The sequence below is a fragment of the Paramormyrops kingsleyae genome, chromosome 9 (assembly GCF_048594095.1).
Source record: "Paramormyrops kingsleyae isolate MSU_618 chromosome 9, PKINGS_0.4, whole genome shotgun sequence".
Taxonomy (NCBI): domain Eukaryota; kingdom Metazoa; phylum Chordata; class Actinopteri; order Osteoglossiformes; family Mormyridae; genus Paramormyrops; species Paramormyrops kingsleyae.
The window spans coordinates 8,299,698-8,315,015 of NC_132805.1; the positions used below are offsets into that span (position 1 = coordinate 8,299,698).

The window sequence follows — 15,318 nt, forward strand, 5'->3', positions numbered from 1 at the left end:
CTACAGGCTGAATTAAAAAATGACATTAGACGAGCTAAAAGGAATGTCGAAAGGAAGATCGCATTGGAGGCTAAGGATGACGTTAAAAGTTTCTTCCAGTATTTTAACTCTAAAAGAGCTCTAAAAGCTGAAATTACTAATCTGCAGGATAGTAAGGGTCTTATAATTGAAAACGACATTGACATAGTAAATGAGTTCAATGATAGTTTTGCACGGGTATTCACTGTCGAGGACACTAGTAACTTACCAGTTCTTATTACTAATTCAACATCGTCTATAACTAATATATATATAACTGAAGCTGATGTTTTGCAAAGCCTAGCTAAGCTCAAAATAAATAAATCACAGGGCCCTGATGGCATCTTACCTATAGTGTTAAAAGAGATGAGGGATATTATTTGCCGACCCTTAACATTACTGTTTCAAAAATCCTTATCTGAAGGTGTGGTACCTTCTGATTGGAAGCATGCCAACATAACGCCCATTTTCAAAAAAGGGGATAGAAGTAATTTGTCAAACTATAGGCCAATCAGTCTAACTTGTATAACTGGTAAAGTTATGGAGGCTATAATCAAAGAGAAAATGGTAGATTACCTGGACTCAAATAACATTTTGAGGGATAGCCAGCATGGATTTAGGAGAGGTAGATCCTGTTTAACAAATCTGTTGGAGTTTTTTGAGGAAGCTACTCAGGAAGTTGATGATAAGAAGGCCTATGATGTCATCTATTTAGATTTCCAAAAGGCTTTTGATGTTGTTCCCCACAAGAGGCTCTCACTTAAACTCAAAGCGACAGGTATTTTAGGAACTGTAGCGACTTGGATTGATAACTGGTTAACGGATAGGAAGCAGCGAGTAGTTATAAGAGGCTCGATGTCACAGTGGGCCTGCGTTCATAGTGGGGTACCGCAGGGTTCAATTTTAGGACCACTTTTGTTCCTAATTTACATAAATGATATAGACACCAATATATACAGTAAACTGGTGAAATTTGCAGATGACACCAAGGTGGGTGGTGTAGCAGATACTGAACTAGCGGCTCAGCAGCTACAGCGGGATCTTAATTTAATTAGTGACTGGGCTGACACCTGGCAGATGAAATTTAACATAGACAAATGTAAGGTACTCCATGTAGGGAGCAGAAATATAAAGTACAGGTATTTTATGGGACCTACTGAAATAAAGGTAGCTGATTATGAGAAAGACCTTGGTGTGTATGTTGATGCTTCCATGTCTCATTCTCGCCAGTGTGGGGAAGCAATAAAAAAGGCCAATAGGATGTTGGGGTACATCTCCAGGTGTGTGGAGTTTAAGTCAAGGGAGGTAATGCTAAGATTATACAATTCCTTGGTGAGACCTCACCTAGAATATTGTGTACAGGTTTGGTCACCTTATCTTAAAAAGGACATAGCGGCCTTAGAAAAGGTGCAGCGTAGGGCCACAAGAATGATTCCTGGTCTTAGAGGAATGTCATACGAGGAAAGGTTATTTGAGCTAAATCTGTTCAGCCTCAAGCAAAGGAGACTGAGGGGGGACATGATCCAGGTCTATAAGATTCTAACAGGTTTGGATGCTGTTCAACCGAATAGTTACTTCAGCATTAGTTCAAATACAAGAACTCGTGGCCATAGGTGGAAATTAGCGGGAGAACATTTCAAACTGGATTTAAGGAAGCACTTCTTTACACAGCGTGTAGTCAGAGTATGGAATAGTCTTCCTGATAACGTAGTGCAAGCTGAATCCTTGGGTTCCTTTAAATCAGAGCTAGATAAGATTTTAACAACTCTGAGCTATTAGTTAAGTTCTCCCCAAGCGAGCTCGATGGGCCGAATGGCCTCCTCTCGTTTGTATAGTTCTTATGTTCTTATGTTCTAACAACAGCGACAGACACACAGTGACCAGCTGAGGAAACCGGGCAAGGGCTTCAACAAGGGACAGGTGTGGGCTACTACAGAACACTAAGGGGTACGACTAACAAGAAACAGGTCAGCATAATCAAGAATCACTACAGACACAAACTCTTGGAAAGACTAGAAATATGAATACAGAACATAATTACAAGCAGTAGATGATAATGAGCAAACACAAGTAACTAACAAAACGCCAACATAACTTAACCAGGGATATATAACAAATGTCAAATTATAAGTAGTGGAGGCTGGCCATAAATCCGATATGGTAGGAATGCCTCAGCCATAGCCACACACTCAGCCCCGAGCCACACGGCAGCCCAGGGAATAGGAGCACACACTAGGAATTAACAAAACTGGGAAATAACAGGAGACGGGATGACCACTGACACCCACTGGACAAATGCTGAAATGACACATGGACCAGGGCAGGACAGGGGCTGATCCTTACAAAGACACTGGAATAAAAATGTTGTAAGCTTGGTTTTAAAGTTGGCAACATTTGATGTATTTCTAACCTCATCAGGGAGCTGGTTCCAGTTATGAGTGGCACAGTAGCTCAATGCCATTTGGTTTTGCTTACTTTCCATTCTTGGCACTATTAGTTGACCAGCATCTAATGGTCTTAGCAGCCTGTTAGATTCATATTCAGCCAGAAGGTCTGTGATGCAAACTGGGCTGAGATCATTGAGTGATTTGTAAAGAAGCAGCACTACCTGGAAGTGGATTCTAATGGCAACTGGAAGCCAGTGCAAGGAGTGAAGTAATGTGTTTGCTTTTCTTGATCCTAGTAAATAATCTAGCGACAGCATGTTGGATGAGCTGGAACTGTCTTTTTGATTTGTCCATATAAGACGGAGTTGCAATAATCCAAGCGAGTGCGGATGAACATAAGAACATAAGAACATAAGAAATTTACAAACGAGAGGAGGCCATTCGGCCCATCAAGCTCATTTGGGGAGAACTTAACTAATAGCTCAGAGTTGTTAAAATCTTATCTAGCTCTGATTTAAAGGAACCCAGGGTTTTAGCTTCCACTACACTAGCAGGGAGACTATTCCATACTCTAACTACACGCTGTGTAAAGAAGTGCTTCCTCAAATTTGTTTTAAAATGTTCTCCCGCTAATTTCCACTTATGGCCACGAGTTCTAGTATTTAGACTAATATTGAAATAGTAATTTGGCTGAACAGCATCCAGACCCGTTAGAATCTTATAGACCTGAATCATATCCCCCCTTAGTCTCCTTTGCTCAAGAAGGTATGAGCATGTTCTCCAAGGTCATGCTTAAACTTCAGGCCTCTGATTTTAGAGATATTCCTAAGGTGGTAAAAGGAGGACTTAGTTATGGGTTATTGAATCTGAGATCTTCATCAAGGAGGATTTCTGACGAGGTGCTTAGTCTTTAAATGTTTTATGTACAGATAGTGTATGAGCTGCACAGAGCCCGCTGCCTGGTGACCACAAGGTGAGCCTGGGAAATTCCTGACACATTTACACACATGACCTTCCTGTGACCTTTCTTACCGCTGCATTGCTGTGAATTTGCTTTTAATCTTTCACAGAAATGGGAATTCTCAGCTTAATAAGGAGGACATTTGATTGAAAAAGTTAATACAAACATGTTGCAGGGGAACAAATTATTTCCTCATACAGTGGAATCGTTGCCATGCATGACATTGCTTCAGTCGGCCTGAACCAATACAGATTGGCTTCACTGTAACAAAGAATCGATCCACAGAATGCAGAAGTTTATTTGTCAAGGTTATGCCAGGTAATTTGCAGATGCATGTAATGTGTTGCTAACAGACAAATCATCCCACGTTCTTGTCGTCCATGTGCCCCCAGTGATGAAGAAGCCTCCTATTCGGAGTTCTATCCTATCATCTCGGCCGACCTCATGTCCGTGAAGGAGCTCCTGAACGTCGGCGAGTTCCCACGTCATAGGACATGGTACGTGAGGGCCCATAAAGTGCTATGATCATAGCCAAATGTGCATTTATATTGTCATATTTACCTGATGCTTTTATCCAAAAACCATGCATGCTGTCAAGTCAATCAGACACAAGTGTAGCTAGACTGAGCTTCCAATGAATACCCAGTACCAGGTCCAGTGTAAGTAGATTTGTAGCATCAGCTACACAACTACAGAACAACAACACAACAACAACACAACAACAACTTCTACTACTTCTACTACTCAAGGGCCAGAAGTGCAACATAAGAATATTCATGGAACATAAAGAGGCATCAGGTTACCAGAGGAATTCATGGAAGAGTTGGGTCTTGAGGTATTTGTTGAAGGTGGAGAAGGAATCTCATGACTGGATGTGGTTCAGCAGTTCATCGGGGAACCACACAAGAGAACCTCCTGGTGGTTGGCTGACCAAAGGGGGTGAGGTCTTGAGGAACCTTTTGATGGTGATGCATACTATTGAAGAACCTGTAAGTCAGCGCCAAGGTCTTGAGCCCTAGGTTCCAACCAATGTGGTGATTAGCTGAGATCAGCTCCTTCTTTAAATTCTTGCAACACTTGAGTTTCTTAAGATCAGAACATGTCCTGAGGTCCACCTGAGGTGGAGGCGTGTGGGTTTTTGAACTGCCTCTGTAATTTAACAACCAGACATCTCCACTAGCTGGTACAGCAGAGGGCCGGGGAGGATGACTGCCATCCGGGAGCACCGCATATGAAATGCCAGGTTTCCTGTAGCTTCTCGAGTGCCATGTGATGCGGGCGCGTGAGCTGAGTTCCCTAACAGGAGCCAGAGAAGCAAGCGGCAGCTATGGCCAGACATGTAGAGAAAAGACATTTCCCTCCACGCAAATGTGCTAAGAAAGCTGGGAGTTCCCTGGAGAAGGCTTAGGCCACTTGGGGCAACATCTAGTAGGGTAAGAAACCCATGAACTATGCCTCAAATCAGCTTCCTTCCTCAAAAGGCTCGTTCGGTGGGGCTTTATTATGGGACTGAGCAGTACGATGACTCAGATGGACTCAGTTTTGCCCGATTTGGACTTCCTGTCTGGTCTTCTTGGGAGGCAGACCTTGAGGTCAGAGTCCATCCACTCCCTCCTACATCCACTCCCTCTGTATGTCCCATCCACAGAAGGACAGCTTTTTCCATCCATGTAGCAGACTGGTCCAGAAATATCTGCCCATTTGAACCTCATGCACGTAAACTACAACCCTCATATTTTTAACTGGTAAAAAACATTTTTTTGTGGCTTTGCATAATCTGATTTATTAGTTTTTTTTTGGCCAGGCTGATGCACTTTTCTTAAAGTGCTCTGTTTGTGGTCACAGCTGTCCCTTGTGTCTAACAACCTTAGTCCACTGCAAGCTCATTGGGGGTCTTTGTCGTTGAAGTCTTGAAGGAGCCAGACTTTGATAGATGATCAAATCAAATCTAACTTGTCCACAGCTCAGTCTGCCTCTGCCTCTGTTCCCACTCCATTCCAGGTCATTCATACTCAACTGTCAACAGCTAATCACTGCCAGCCTGTCTGTCAGCATGTTCCTTTAATGATACAAATGTCGGATCCTAGTGGCGATTACTCGCACTCCAGAAAGCCACAGACAATCCCGGCTAGAGCAAACGGTGAGAATTCTTCCTCACGCTGATCAGACAGGTCCCATCTTCCGGGGTTAGGTGGGTGGCAACACGTGGAAGATACATCTGAGCACTGAACTTTAAGCCCATAAAACACAGAGGAATGTTCTGGAAGTTGTCCACTTGGCTGAAAAAAGATCAGTGAGGAGAGGACACCGAGCGGGGCTCCGAAAATGAGGTCATTTGTTACGGCAGATGAAACATGCAGATGAACTTTGGAGGTGGCGAGTTCAGCTGCCCTTATTTTAGCGGGGGGTGGGGCTACTATGGAAGTAAATTAATGACAAAAGTCGTTGATGAAAAAAAACACGTTGAATTACACTTATCGAATAAAAACTCATTGCATTAATGACGCTTTGAATTTTTGGGTACTGTAATTTAATATGTGCATACATTTAAACATTGAACATTTCAACTGAAAACATTTCAATCGTAATTTCATTGCTTAAATATTCAGTACAAAAATATTCGGCTTCCAAAATTCAGTTCCAAAGATACGTATTTTAAAGTGCATGTTTATAATTCAACCACATGAATTCCTTTTTGTGGCTTTGCATAATCTGATTTATTTGGTGTTTTTTTGGCCAGGCTGATGCACTTTTCTTAAAGTGCTCTGTTTTCTTAAAGTGCTCTGTTTGTGGTCACAGCTGTCCCTTGTGTCTAACAACCTTAGACACAGGCATCTTACGTTAGCAAGATAAGTTTGGTGATAATTAATGCAGCTAGCGAATTATTTACATAAAAACCTACTAGTTGGGGTTGCAATAAGTTATCGTATTGACCAGTAAACGACAAGAAACATAAACAACACAATCAACAAAAATCTGCTGCCAGGTCAATCAGTAGGCTACTTCTACTGATCGCGCTTGCTCCATTTTGATCGCGATTCCCGAAGAGAACTCTATCGGCAATCTATGGCTCATCCTGCTAGTCCCGGATGTAGAGGGTTGAATTTCGGATCGTATTTTAAACCACTGAAATTGTGGCAGCGTATTTGAAACAGCGAAAATAACGGGACTGAATATTGTAAAGCAGAAATAAGAGGACTGAATGTTACTGCTTGAATAATAAAGATGCGAATAAAACACACGGAATATTTTCAACTGAATTTGTTCTTTTGAAATTTATTTTTAGGCGAAATTAAATTAACTGAATTCATGTGGTTGAATTATAAACATGCACTTTAAAATACGTATCTTTGGAACTGAATTTTGGAAGCCGAATATTTTTGTACTGAATATTTAAGCAATGAAATTACGATTGAAATGTTTTCAGTTGAAATGTTCAATGTTTAAATGTATGCACATATTAAATTACAGTCCCCAAAAATTCAAAGCGTCATTAATGCAATGCGTTTTTATTCGATAAGTGTAATTCAACCGTGTTTTTTTTCATCAACGACTTTTGTCATTAATTTACTTCCATAGGCTTCCAGCTAACGCACACAAACTGTTTACCCCCAGAAGTCCAAAAAAAAAGCAACACACAAATAGATTACAGAGGTGAGCCTTGCTCAGCTTCTCCTTGTTGAAGGAGAAGTAGGTGAGTGTATTTCTATATATTGCATCATATTGTTATATAAAAGAAAACTGTTTACTGTAAAGCACCTTGGCCTGGTTGCAGTCTACATAGCTGATATTGTTTAAATGGTTCCTTTCTTTATAGATGCCAGTGACTCACACAGCATCCCTGTACTGCTGCCTAAGTTAAAGATAAATATCTATTGAATATCTACAGTCTCTGTGAGTTTATAGGATGACAATGATTATAAACAGCTCAATGACCTCACAGACCAATACAGAGACAGAGTGCTGATCTCAGAACAGCCGCTTGCCACTGAACCCCTGCTGCCACAGGCATAGACTTGGCCCGTCTCTCGATTGAGAGTCCACTCGCTCAGGCTCCTCTTACCGCGCGTTGCCATAATTTCACTTGCGCCAGCTAACCTTTCCAGCGGGTAATTCTGCCCAGCAGTGACATTAACAAAGCAGTTTCCCCGGGCTGGCTGAATGGGAATGAGCTCCCACCGTCCCTGGGGAATCTGCTGGGTGAAAGCAGGGCGGTGAGGTTAGGGAGCATGGAGTGGACCCGTCCCTCGGCCCCCGTCATGCCTGGGGCTGGAAGCCGTCGTACCAAAGCTCTGGGCCGGCCGAGAATCCAAAAATAACCTCCCACGGCTCTGAAATCCCTTAATGCCGGTGTGGTTGGCAACGGCAGAGCCTCGTGAGACTGATCTCACCTGTGGTCTGCATCCATCTCTCCTTCTTTTTCTTCCACAGCCGAGATCTCTCTCTCTCTTTCTATATTCCTCTTTCCTGCTCTGTTTCTCTGTCTCTCTGGTCTCTCATCTCCCCCTGCTCCTGGTATCTACCCCAGCTTCTCTTCCTGATGTTTCCCTAAGCTGTAAAGGTCACAAGCAAATGGTATTTTAATGCAGAATGACAGAAACCCTCCAAACAACTTTCTGCATACAGCTGTGTTTCCTATTTTTTTCTCTTTGTACTGGACACATCTTGATATCCATTACACTGGGAAATCGGTCAGCATTAAAGCTCCTATAACCAATATAGCAAAGTGCGTTGGGAACGTAACCATGGCAACTCACCCCTATAGTGACCTTGGACGCCTGAACACATCCAGAGGGTTATGAAGTTGAAGCAGTAAGGTCAGAATTCATGTTAAGCTGGAAATGGATGGGAACGGAAGTGGGTTCCAAGGACCTGAAGTTCTCAGCGACCCCATCCTTCATCCCGGAAGCCATCTCCAAATCTAAAACCCATCCCCAGGTCTGAAGTACAGAGGAGCAGTTGCCAGTGAGGGGGGGTGATCAGGCTGAATCGCTCTTTCCATTTCTCTGCCCCTGCCATGAAATGATGCTCAGAGAGAAAATGGATATGATTGAGGTCTGGTTTTCTAGCACTTTCTGTGACACAGCCTCTCGTCCTGACCCAGCGCTACTATCCCTATCCCCATTACCACTAGTGTAAATAACAAAGGGGGGGGGGGGCAAGCCATATTAAAACTCATTCAATTATGCCTTATTTCAGCAATCCATATCCAACTCCCCTGCTCACAGTTCATCAATATTGCTGATAAATTCCTTTCAGATGATTGGTGAAGCTCAGAGCTGGATTCCAGGAACTTCTGTCTGTCTGACGGGGCAAATTCGTAGATAAGCGCCACGTTCAGCAAGCAGGTCTCTGCATCATGTTCAGATCTTGACTTTACCTGTAGCAGAATGATGCTAAAATTAGCTAAATAGGCCACGCTGATGTAAAAATATATATATATATATATATATATATATATATAAGATTTCAACCCTTTGATGGGATGTATGCAGGGGCTCTATGTCTCAGATCTCACAGCGTTCAACTGATATTGTGAAAATGTGGCAGAAACACAACATAGAACCTCGCAGAAACGTCACAAGACCTTCAGGCATCCTTGGCATTGCATGTGCACTGAGGCCTCAGGCAAACCCAAAGCTGGATTCAGATGTATGGCTCCACACTCATCAAAAAGATTCCAGATAATGAGGATCCATGGCGATCAGACAGACACAAAGCCTCTTTGTGTTTGCAAGAGGATGACAAGGCGATCTTTGGTGTTGGCTGATTCACCATATGAACACAGTACTTATTTTTATATCTGCTATATCAGTTACAGCTTTACCTAATAAATGACGTTGTTATGTGTAGTTTTTAATGAGACTTTTCACAAGCAGAGGCGAATTTTATACATGCTATGCTATGGATTTGGTGTTGACACAGTTGCATAGTTATTACACAGTAATTACTGTAAAGGTCCATAACTCTTGCTCTTGACTGAAGAAGGACTTGGATGAACCATTCTTTGACCTGCCGGTACATGGACATGACCTCCTGTCCATGATGATGTGGATTTGGGTGGGATGGGGTGGCTGATGCGATGTCTTTGTCACTGGGGGTGGGGGGGGGGGTGCACAGGGAGGTCCTGAAGCAGACCCTTGACACAGATGAGCTGCGGCAGAGGGACAAGTGGACGCTGTTCGGGAATGAGGCGGAGAAGGTGGAGGTGGAAGTGATTCGGAACCAGCACACTGTCAGGAAGCGGGCCGACCGTCTGGCGCTGCGCCAAGAGGTACCGTGCTGCCTGAACATACTGGATTATACAGCATTACAGTCCAGAATTTACAGGTGTTAACTATGTACTCATATGTACTTACAAATATTAACTATGTACTCATATGTATTCATATGTACTTACTGGATGGCTGTACCCTGGTCTTATCTGATTACCAGATATAAATCTCAATAAATTTCAATCAAAATTAAGTGCGTTGCAGTGCTACCCAAGTGGACCACATCCTGTGGGTGTTAAAATGAGTTCAGCCCTGACCCCATGGGTAACACCAGGCCACAAATGGAAATCAGTTGGGGGACCAGCGTAAATCAGCACAAAAAAAGATATTTTCACACACAAATGGAGGTGAGAATTGGGAACAGGCATCCTGGTGGTTTAATGTGGTCTTTACAGTCTTCTCACGCTCTAGACAAAATTACACTGGCGCGTAGAGGTATAAAATATGAAACGGCCTTGTCTCATTTGCAATGTTTCTTACGTTCTTAAGTGCCAGCGCTGATGAAAGCCTATAGTTCTCTGTCACTTTTACCCGTGTAAAAGGCACCCCTGTGTGGTCTGGCCCTGCAAAATTCAGCCGCTAATCCCCTCTGACGAAATGCTGCAGAAATATGTGTTAAACGGTTTTAGGTAAAATGCTAATTATTTAGTCTCCTCCAAGTTTCTGCGGAAAGTTCAGTTCTCTGTTCCAGGATGGCTGATTGCTGAGCACAGAGATAGCCGAGTGCTATGTCTGTAGCTCAGATGCTAATCGCCGTCAATATCAGCAAGATCTCCATAACTAGAATAATATATTAATAAATAAGAAACCCTTCCTGACCTGACGGCTCATGAATATTTAAGAATTAGCGAGATGAAGATAATTCACCAGAACTCCTTTAGCTGGGATGGAGCAGAAAAAATACTGTGTGAATGAGAAATTGTACGTCAAAATGTATTTGCTTCTGAGGGATCGATTATACAAAAGTCAAAGTCGTCATGGTGCACTCAGATTAACTAACCTGGATGTCTGCCACATTCATATCGGTGCGCCTCAGCTTTGGACGTCCCCTTGATTATCTTGGGATTTTTCACACTTACAAGCAAAGTAACAAAGAAGGTCAAGCTGGACAATTAAACAGGCTTTTATAGAAAATGATTAACTAGAAATGAGCTCGTGACGACACCACAGAAGTGCTGCACATTCCTCTGCATCTTGGACCGCGGAACACATCTGTTTCCTTTTGCAAAACTGACATGTAAACTTTTGTTTTAAAAATATGATACAATTCAGCCTTTTATTATTAAAGTTTTACCAGTTTGCATTAAATTATTTGCAAGTAATTGTTCATCACCACAGTCTTAATGACACTCCTGAAGTCACTCACGTGGTTATTCATGTTATGCATGAAAATTAAAACACAGAATGACGACACGGTTTAACAATCATGTGGCTGCACTGGCTTACCAATCAGATTGTGGAGGAGGTGGGTCCAGATGACTAGAGGATTTGGGACCAACCAATCAGATGTCTTGGTCCTCTAGTTGCTTGGACCAACCTTCTCTACAATCTGATTGGTTATCTCTTTGAATCAATTTTCCATTCTGCCCTCAGAACATTTTTGTGTAAATAAAACTCCCACGAGCTTGTATTTATGGATACTGCTTCCCACGTGTGCTTCCCACCCACAGGCGGAGCGAAAGGCTTCGATCCACAAGAAGTTTCTGGAAGACCTAAGCATGAGAGGGCCAGACTTCCCCATCCCCCTGCGTAATCACGCCGTGTGGGAGGGCATGGCGGTCAAGCTGTCCTGCACTATGCAGGGCTGTCCCAGCCCTCAGGTCACCTGGTAGGGCTCAAGTGTGGAAAGACATAGACAAGCAGAGTAAAAGCCCTCATATCCAGAAGTCTCAGGGTCGAGGAGCTGCCAGATGGTTCACTTTCCGGAGAGTTGAATATTAGTCTTGAAAAACACTAAATTGTAACACAGTACTTACACTTACTTTCATCATTATATATGCAGACAGTAATCATTATTGTACTGTTTCTTTAACAATGCGGTAATATCAGATGAAATCAGATATTCAATACATCTCAAGCGGTCGCTATTGCTATAACAGAACAGGCAGAAAGGCCGCTAAAGCGTGTCACTCCATAAGCGTGTCACGACGTAAGCGTGTCACTCCGTAAGCGTGCACAGGAACTGACACTTGTATTGTGCAATGCTTTTCTTTGTCATGTTGTGTCATTTTTAGTTAGATTAGTGTACATTTTGCATAGAACAGTGTCATAACTATTGTCATAATTATTCATTGTCATAGTGATATTTTAGAATTGTGCAGGTTATTTGAGGGTGCTGGTGACTTAAATGCTGGACATGTACTCTTTAACTATGTATATAAACACATGCAGACAGGTTAGACATATATATATATATATAGATAAACACGTGTACACGATAGGCACAGACACACGTCTGATTACGTCACATTGACTCACTCTAATGTCAAATATATTTCTAGCCTGCAAATTGCTCAAACATATACAAGCTGGCGACGAAAAACAAGCTGTCACTTTTTGTCCTGCCTAAATGTCACTTTTGAAAAGAGGCCTGTTTTAGGGGATCACTAGTGGCAAAGACATTCCTGAAGGTCACAGAGACACACGCACGCACACAGCTGCGCACACGTCCCCCTGAGAGGGAGTGCTCGGACTGGACATTAAACGGGGGCTCAGACTGGGACATTAAACGGGGAGGCGTCTGATGCTACGATGGTCAGAGCATGGGCCTACCAACAGGCCCTGCTGTGAAACGGGCCGTGGGGCTTTCGCTGTGCCGGTCCCGTGCTGAGTCTCTCTGTCCATACTCTCCCTCGCCTGTTACTCCAGGTACAAGGATGGAGTTCCTCTTGGGCAACTCCACCAGCCCTGGAACGTCAAGGTCCAGCAAACCCACGGCCTCAACACTTTGGAGATACGGAGGTAAGAACAAAAGCCCTAATTACAAAGGCTGCAGGCTGACAGCCTCTGGTCAGGGATTTACTGATAATATGTAATATGTCTTCAAAAAAGTAGGCATGGAAACCACTGAACATCTATACTCTGCATGTCTCCTGAAACCCAACTCTGAAACATACTCGTGACACATAACCGATGCAGAACTCTGACCTACTTAAACGATCTGGTTTTGTTTACTCTTCGATGGCAAAAGAGGAAGACAGGCTATTTTAACAACATTATAGCAGCTGCTGATAAGCGTTTTTTGGGCAGCCATCGTAAGCCAAGAGGGGGCGTGGAGCGACGAGGCGGGTCTGAAGCGGCTCGTTAGCGATGACGCTCTGTGCTTCACTTCTCAGGGCCTCTGTAAACGACGCTGGGGAGTATAAAGCTGTAGCCAGAAGCCCTCTGGGTGAAGCCATCACTTTTGCCACCCTGCTGGTGAAATGTGAGCCGCCCTGACGTTACCGCGGTAACACGCCAAACTTCCCTGTCATTAACTGAAGGCACCCATCTTAAAGGGAATTTAAGTCACCCTCCCATCCTTTTGTCTCCATTGTCACAAACACGTTGACTATACGTGACGTGGATTGAATTTGTCTGATTTCTATTTCAGCGTATAAAGGTGGCAAGACTGGCTTGGAGACCTCCAGGAGTCTGAGTGAGTTTGGCCCATTTTACTGCAGTCATTTTGTGGGTATGAGACATTTAGGTGGAGCCAGTATCACCCAGGGTTTGATCCAGCCCATATTTAACTGTCTGTTTCTCCTGTAGAGGCTGGTCTAGACTGGCATTAAAAATTGGGGCATACACAAGGGCGGGGCCACAGGGTCATTGACTCAAATTGAAAGCTGATCGGCCCTTGCAGTCCCCTTTCCCCTACCACACTCTGATTCAAAACATGTCATTGGTTAATGATTAAGGTTGGCCCCTCCATATGAATTACAACTACCCCCCCCCCCCCCACGTTACAAAAAGTCCTAAAATCGCCCCTGTTCTCTTGGTTTTACTCCATCTGCATCAGTCTCGCTTTTGCGATCTTAGCCACAAGCTAACGGTCAGCGACTCCTCTGTTTGCATGCTCTACAAGAGACAGGACGGTGGACAGGTGCGTAACAGGAGGAGACAGAGCAGCAGGAGGTGCTGTTGCCTCATTAGGTACCAAAACAAAAGACAAGGAAAAAATACACAAAAAGAATGAAAAAAATGAGTCATAATCAAACCCTGAGAGAAATAAACAGCAGTGTCAAACTGTGAAAGATTAAGTTAAATGTGGGCACGAAAGTACGAACTACGTATTATTTATGTCGATAATAATTTCAGATCAAATAATCGCCAACGGCAGTTCTGCTTATGTAAAACGTCTGTAAATGTTACTAGAACTGCAAAAAAACAAAAACAAGAGCAGACCACAGAGCACCTTTTCCATTTATCAAGAACAATTTTCCGGGCTATTCCCAAAAGGATGCTTTGGTAAACAGCTTGTCAGAAGCTGCACCTTTTCGGAATGTCATTCCTCATCTCCCGGCTTTCCCTGTCATGCTGCACATCTACCAAATCGCTGCAGCCTTTTATGCGCGGCCTGCAACGTGGGCACCCCTACTCACGCACAGATAAGTCGCCTTTCCCATTGCCTACGTGCCATTGACCCGTTTAAATACTAGGCAATTTTGACAGTTTGTTACAAGAGGAAAACACTCACAACTGCCACTCTGCCCGATGGTGTCGGAGTTCAGGGCCGATTCCAGGCTGTGTATCTGTGGCTCTCAACTGGTTTAGCCTCAGGATCCACAGGTCTGTAAGTCACAAGTCAAACTGCTGATAGTAAAAGCTGTCAACCACAAACCCTGCAACTCGCTGACATTAGCCTTGTGACCCGTCGGTTAAGAAACACTACTTCATATATTTAGTTAGCAGACATAAATTATATGTTGTTCAGAGCGCAGAGTCACACAGTGCCTGGAGCAATTTGGAGATAAGAGCCTTGCTGAAGGGCACAACAGTGAAATCTCAATGCTGACACTGGGGTGTGAACCCACAACCGTCTGATTACAGGCCCAGTGCCCTAACCTGCTTAGTTACACAGAGTATGTAGCCTATCAGCAGTAATATTTGGGTCGATGGGGTCACCAAGATTATGTTTATTCAGCCTTTCTCTATAGCAACCATGAGTCTGGTGGATATAGACATGGACTCATTACAGCAAGGTTTGTTGGTTCAAGTCCAAGGTGCAGTAAAGCTTCCTGTCTAGGGCTTCGGAGTAACAGGAGCAAGTAAATGTGTGGTGGGTGCTTCTCCAGGGCCAGCTGTGGAGGAGGAGGCCCGGATCGGCTTGACCTTCCCCCCGACCTTCGCCATCGAGGGCGAGGCACTCAGCCTGAAGTGTGACTTCACTTCCTCGCTGCTGGCCTCCCAGCAGGATGTGACCTGGCTGAAAGATGGTGAGCAGTGGGGTTGGGGTTGGGGAAGGCTCATTAAAATTCGTAAAGGAAATCAGCCAATCAGGTTGTGCTTATTTTATGAATATTAACAGTTCTTCCCCTCCATGGTACTCACCAGCCAATCAGGTAGCACTTCCTTTATGAATATTAACAAGCCTTCCCCTGCCATCCTACTCACCAGCCAATCAGGTACGCTACCTCTATGAATATTAACGGTTCTTCCACTCAATCCTACTAGTGCTTCCTTTATGAACATTGAC

At 43.6% G+C, this 15,318-nt stretch overlaps 1 protein-coding gene across 1 annotated transcript in view; it reads left to right on the forward strand.

Moving 5' to 3' along the window:
• The window catches only part of myom3 (myomesin 3), a 51,108-nt gene that overhangs the window by 7,340 nt on the left and 28,450 nt on the right, over window positions 1–15,318 (forward strand). Inside the window, exons 3-9 of the mRNA XM_072716255.1 lie at window positions 3,759–3,863; window positions 9,487–9,640; window positions 11,312–11,469; window positions 12,510–12,602; window positions 12,977–13,065; window positions 13,234–13,278; window positions 14,918–15,058. Coding sequence (XP_072572356.1) covers window positions 3,759–3,863; window positions 9,487–9,640; window positions 11,312–11,469; window positions 12,510–12,602; window positions 12,977–13,065; window positions 13,234–13,278; window positions 14,918–15,058 — 785 coding nt within the window. The remainder of the gene's footprint in view (window positions 1–3,758; window positions 3,864–9,486; window positions 9,641–11,311; window positions 11,470–12,509; window positions 12,603–12,976; window positions 13,066–13,233; window positions 13,279–14,917; window positions 15,059–15,318) is intronic.